Source organism: Zalophus californianus, chromosome 11, assembly GCF_009762305.2.
Source record: "Zalophus californianus isolate mZalCal1 chromosome 11, mZalCal1.pri.v2, whole genome shotgun sequence".
NCBI classification, from domain to species: domain Eukaryota; kingdom Metazoa; phylum Chordata; class Mammalia; order Carnivora; family Otariidae; genus Zalophus; species Zalophus californianus.
In genome coordinates this window covers 60926515-60932624 of record NC_045605.1, presented here as the reverse complement: position 1 = coordinate 60932624, position 6110 = coordinate 60926515, and the positions used below count along the sequence as shown (strand labels likewise).

The 6110-nt window shown below is 35.4% G+C and overlaps 1 protein-coding gene across 1 annotated transcript; it reads left to right on the top strand.

Annotated features, from left to right (window-relative positions):
• Positions 1 to 887: 887 nt before the first annotated feature.
• Positions 888 to 1838, top strand: LOC113914923 (olfactory receptor 52A5). The gene has a single exon (XM_027580542.2). It carries the CDS (start codon positions 888 to 890, stop codon positions 1836 to 1838), a length of 951 nt encoding a protein of 316 aa, XP_027436343.2.
• The last annotated feature ends 4272 nt before the right edge of the window (positions 1839 to 6110 follow it).

Below are 6110 nucleotides of genomic sequence, written 5' to 3'. Positions count from 1 at the left end.
TGTGTGTGTGTATGTGTGTGTGCATGTGTGTATCAGAGGTGGAATTGCTGGATTATATGTAGATTATTTTTAAGTTTTTGATGCATGTCCATACTGCTTTCCTTAGTGGCTGAGAAATATACATTCCCACCAACTATGTACAATGGTTCCCTTTTCTCCACTTCCTCCGCAACATTTGTTATCTCTTAATTATGACAACAATTCTAATGGAAGTGAGGAGATATCTCAGGGGTTTCAATTTGCATTTCTGTGATGATTAGTTTATTCAACTATTAGGAAGAAAAAAATCCTGCCATTTGTGATAAAATGGTGGACTTTGAGTACATTATGATATGTGAGATTAGTCAGACAGAGAAATACCAATACTGTATGATTTCATTATATGTGGGATTCTGAAAAAGCTCAATTCACAAAAATAAAAAAATAAAAATTGTGAGTACCAAGGGCTGAGGGACAGGAAGATAGAGGAGATATTTTATTAGTAGATAAATAAGTTCTGGAGATCTAATGCACAGGATAGTGATGATAAACAAAAATGTATTAAAAACATCAAACTTGCTAAGAGAGTAGATCTTCATTTTTCCCACCACAAGAAAGAAAACATAATAAAGCGATGTGATCAAGTGTTGGCTAACACTACAATGGCACTCAAAGTACAATATGCAAACATATCAAATCAAAAGGTCATGTACCTTAAGCTTAGAAAGTTCATGTCACCTATGTTTCCACACATATAAAGGAAAGAGAGGATGGAATGTGAATTATCTGACTAAAGTATACTTAGCCAAGGTAAAGTAATTTATTCTTATTATTTACTCATGTAGTCTTGACGGGGAATAGAAGATGAAACAGCAACACCGCTACTTGATTCCACTGACCAAATCATCATGCTCATATCCAATGGTTCTGTCTTCATGCCTGCTGTCCTGACACTCACTGGGATTCCTGGGCTGGAGTCAGTGCAGCATTGGATTGGGATTCCATTCTGTGTCATGTATTTCCTCGCTGTGATTGGGAATTCCCTAATTTTAGGTATAATCAAATATGAGCACAGCTTCCATAAGCCCATGTACATATTTTTGGCCATGCTGGGGGCCACAGACATTGCACTTAGCACCTGCATTCTTCCCAAAATGTTAGGCATCTTCTGGTTTCATTTGCCAGAGATTTCCTTTGCAGCTTGCCTTCTACAAATGTGGCTTATTCACTCATTCCAGGCAATTGAATCAGGCATCCTACTGGCAATGGCCCTAGATCGCTATGTGGCCATCTGTATCCCCTTGAGACACGCCACCATCTTCTCCCAACAACTCTTGACTCACATTGCGGTTGGGGTGACACTCAGGGCTGCTATTCTTGTAGCACCATGCTTGGTGCTCATCAAATGTCATCTTAAATTCTACCGAACTACAGTCATCTCCCATACTTATTGTGAGCACATGGCCATTGTGAAGCTGGCCACTGAAGATGTCCGGATCAACAAGATATATGGTCTTTTTGTTGCCTTCAGTATCTTAGGGTTTGACATAATCTTCATCACCTTGTCTTATGTTCAAATCTTTATCACTGTGTTTCAGTTGCCCCAGAAGGAGGCACGATTCAAGGCCTTTAATACCTGCATTGCCCACATCTGTGTCTTCCTACAGTTCTACCTCCTTGCCTTCTTCTCTTTCTTCACACATAGGTTTGGTGCTCACGTACCACCATATGTTCACATTCTCTTATCAAACCTGTACCTGTTAGTCCCTCCTTTCCTCAACCCTATAGTCTATGGCGTGAAGACCAAACAAATTTGTGACCATGTCCTGAAAGTATTTTTCTCCAAAAATGCATCTTGATCATTATTGGCTCCTTCTATAGATATTTTAGGTTGATTTAATGTAGAAACATCAATATGGTGAAAAGTTAATATCTTCCAGAAACATCTAAGTTCAAAAAATATTTAATTTTAGGAGATTATGCTAAGTGAAATAAGTCAGGCAGAGAAAGTCAATTATCATACGGTTTCACTTATTTGTGAAACATAAGGAATAGCATGGAGGACATGAGGGGAAGGAAGGGAAAAATGAAGGGGGCGGAAATCAGAGGGGAAGCTGAACAATGAGAGACTATAGACTCCGAGAAACAAACTGAGGGTTTTAGGGGGTGGGGATGGGTTAGCCCAATGATAGGTATTAAGGAGGGCACTATTGCATGGAACAATGGGTGTTATATGCAGACAATGAATCATGGAACACTACATCAAAAACTAATGATATATTGTACAGTGACTAACATAAAGTAATAAAAAATGAGAAAAAAATAAAAACTTACATTTAATGAGAAAAAATTTAGATGCTCATAATTGAATGAGGTGTTCAGCAACTGTGAAATAGTTAAGAACAATGGTTTGCTATTCATATAAGAAAAAAATGCTCTTATGGCCTGAATTCACAATTTTCTGTTATTCCTGTGTTTTTGTCCTATTTGTTTAAACATAGGGGTTCCTCTCTGGCAACACTAAGATCTACATAGAAACAAAATTACAGAAAATAGCACAATTCCAGATTCTTCCAAGGATCACGTCATACACCAATATTCTCAAGTTGGTAACCCAGCCCATAGCTATGGTTCTAGCTATATCTCATCTTCTAATATTTGCTTTTGTATCTATATTTTAACACATTTGGAATCATTTACCTGTTTCTCTATGCTGTCTGAAATACTAGTAAATATAAAAACAATGTAAAACCAATGATAACGATATGAGCAACACCAAATAGATATGGGCATAGACTATAACCAGTGATGAATAATGCATAGGAAAAATATACTAAAGAGATTTATAGAAAAGTTAAGCATATTCACTAATATGCTTTCATTTGTTTTTGTTTTTTATTTTTATTTTTTAAAAGATTTTATTTATTTATTTATTTATTTATTTTACTCTGTTCATTTAGCCAACATATAATGCATTATTAGTTTTTTTTAATATGCAAACAATGAATCATGCAACACTACATCAAAAACTAATGATGTAATGTATGGTGATTAACATAATAAAAAAATAAAATAAGGAAAAATACATTAGTTTTTGAAGTAGTGTTCAATGACTCATTAGTTGTGTATAACACCCAGTGCTCATCACCACACATGCTTTCCTTAGTACCCATCACCCTGTTTTCTCATCTCCCCAGCCCCCTCCCTTCAAATAATCCAGTCAATAAATGGGCAGAAAACATGAACAGACACTTCTCTAAAGAAGTCATACAAATGGCTAACAGACACATGAAAAGATGTTCAACATCACTAGCCATCAGGGAAATACAAATCAAAGCCATAATGAGATACCACCTTACATCTGTTAGAGTGGCCAAAATTAATAAGACAGGAAACAATAGTGTTGACAAGGATGTGGAGAAAGGGGAACACTCTTGCACTGTTGGTGAGAATGCAAGCTGGTATATCCCCTCTGGAAAACACTATGGAGGTTCCTCAAGATGTTAAAAATAGAGCTACCTTATGACCCAGCAATTGCACTACTAGGTATTTAACCCAAAGATACAGATGTAGTGAAAAGAAGGGGCACTGGTACCCCAGGGTTCATAGCAACAATGTCCACAATAGCTAACCTGTGGAAGGAGCTGAGATGTCCTTCAACTGATGAATGGATAAAGAAGATGTGATTCATATATACAATGGGATATTACTCAGCCATCAGAAAGGATAAATTCCCACCATTTGCATTGACTTGGATGGAACTGGATGGGATTATGCTAAGTGAAATAAGTCAAGCAGAGAAAGACAATTATCATATAGTTTCACTCATATATGGAACATAAGGAATAGTGCAGAGGGCCACAGAGGAAGGGAGGAAAACTGAATGGGAAGAAATCAGAGAGGGAGACAAACCATGAAAGAATCTTTTGTCGTTTTTTTTAAAACAGTTTATTGAAGTATAATTCACATATAATAAACTTGCACATACATAAAGGAAAAATTTGATAAATTTTGGCATCTATACACCTATGCATCCATCACTACAATTAAGATAATGAACTGAAACATCACTCCCAAAAGTTTCCTCATCCTCTTTTGTGACCATTTACTACTGCCCCTCCTTAAACTCCTTGCTGGCCCCCCAAAACCATCGATCTACATTCTGTCACTGTGGAGTAGTTTGCATTCTCAAGAATTTTATAAATTTGACTCATACAGTATAAAACTTTTTTGGTCTCTTCTTTCACTCACTAATATGCTTTTTTTCAAGAATGAGAATGTACTCAGTACTTACACAGAAACAATCAATCTTTCTATATGCACACGTATAAATGATTTTATCTAATTTGAGTTTCACCCAAATGTGAAGGTTGAAGTTCCAGAAATGAACACATAGAAAAGTAATTCCACTAGTAATTGTCTATGCAAGTATCTTGAGTATAAGACTTCTATCTTATTTATACATGATTCAACAATATAGAGGGCAATCAATGCCTGAGATTTCTTAGAAACCCAGTAAAAATGACTTTGAATAATGACCACTTTATACATTTTCTGGCTGTTGGTCAGTGGTATTCAAAAGGAACCAGTCTGAAGGCTTAAGGTAATATGCAATATCAGTATACAGAATAACTGCATAGAAAGGATTTTATTCCCATATTAATAAGATAAGCAAAGATGATTACTTGAATGAATCATGTAATCCTGAAATAAAGTATGAGCCAAACACAAAACTGGCATAGGTGAGACTGACTCCTAAAACAGTCACTTCAGATCTTCACCCTTTTCTCTTCCTCTGCCCACATCCCTTCAACCTCTGTTAGGATGCTTCAACAACAGATATCTGGTTTAATCTTCTTCATTCAACCTTCAAGATAAGATGTTTATTAAAAAGAAATGAGCAGGCAGAGAGAAATATCAGGATCTCCAATTTTGGACTTATACATAGTCAGAGGAAGAAATAACCTAAGAAAACATACCACTACAGAAAATGGAGGGGATGATAACATTTGAAAGGAAGAGATGGAGGATATTTTTGGAAAAAAATTTTTTGGAAAAAAAATCTTTTTGAATAAAACAAATAAATTTGAGTCATAACGTTTTGGTGCTTAATAAAATTTATGTGAACATGAAGTATATAAAGTAATAAATGGCAAATACCATGATAGAAGGAATAAAACACATTTGTGGATATCAGACAAGAAAAAAAGGATGTTTAATGTTATAATAAACAATTAATTCATTTTAATTCCATATTAGGGGCTTAAATATTTTAGTAAGTTGTGGCAACCATAGTGCATCCTGCAGAATTGATGATGACTTTATCCCTCCAAGAGAAGAAAATGACAAATATATGTATTTTTGGAGATTATAGACAAAAATATAAAGAATGGAGATAACTGTGCGATATTTCTGAATAAGAAATCAAAACTAGTGGAATATGGTGATAATATTGCTATGATTTAACCTGTGTGCAAATGTTGAATAAAGGTATTAACAGTGGGCATCCTGGCATTTCTCTCAATCTAATGGTGAATTTTTGGTTTTACAGTTTTAAATATAATATTAGCTAGGATTTTCATGAATACATTTCATCAGTTTAACAAGTTCTCTAATTACTCCTATTTTTCTGATGTTTTTTATTTTCCATGGATATTGAATATTATCATACACTTTCTCTGTAGTTATTGAAATGATCACATGATTTTTTTCCTTTATTGTGATCACACCGTTAGTTACATTGATTGACTTTCTTTTCTGTTAATTACCAAATATTTAATTGACACATATAATTATAAAAACAAACATAGCATGCATATACTGAGATTTAGAGGAAGGCATCTGACTGTTGACCAGCTCAAAATTCAGCAGGTGAGGAAAGGAGAGAAAGGCTGAGCGGAGACCAGCTCAACTCCCCTATAGTACCAGGTGGTGTGTGTCTGGCAGAGGAGAGTGGTAGAGAGCTCAATAGGTCACTTCGGAAGTCAATGAAGAGCCTCTGCTGTTTTATTCTTATTTTACAGCTAATGGGTGGAGATATGTGTCACAGTGACATATGCTTTGTCTATGATGCAAGGAATGAGGGATTTACTCTCAAAGGCTTGCTATGAGAGCAGGAAGAGATTGCCTTG

Coding starts and splice junctions, on each gene's coding strand:
- LOC113914923 (XM_027580542.2), top strand. CDS start 888: ATGCTCATATCCAATGGTTCTGTCTTCATGCCTGCTGTCCTGACACTC.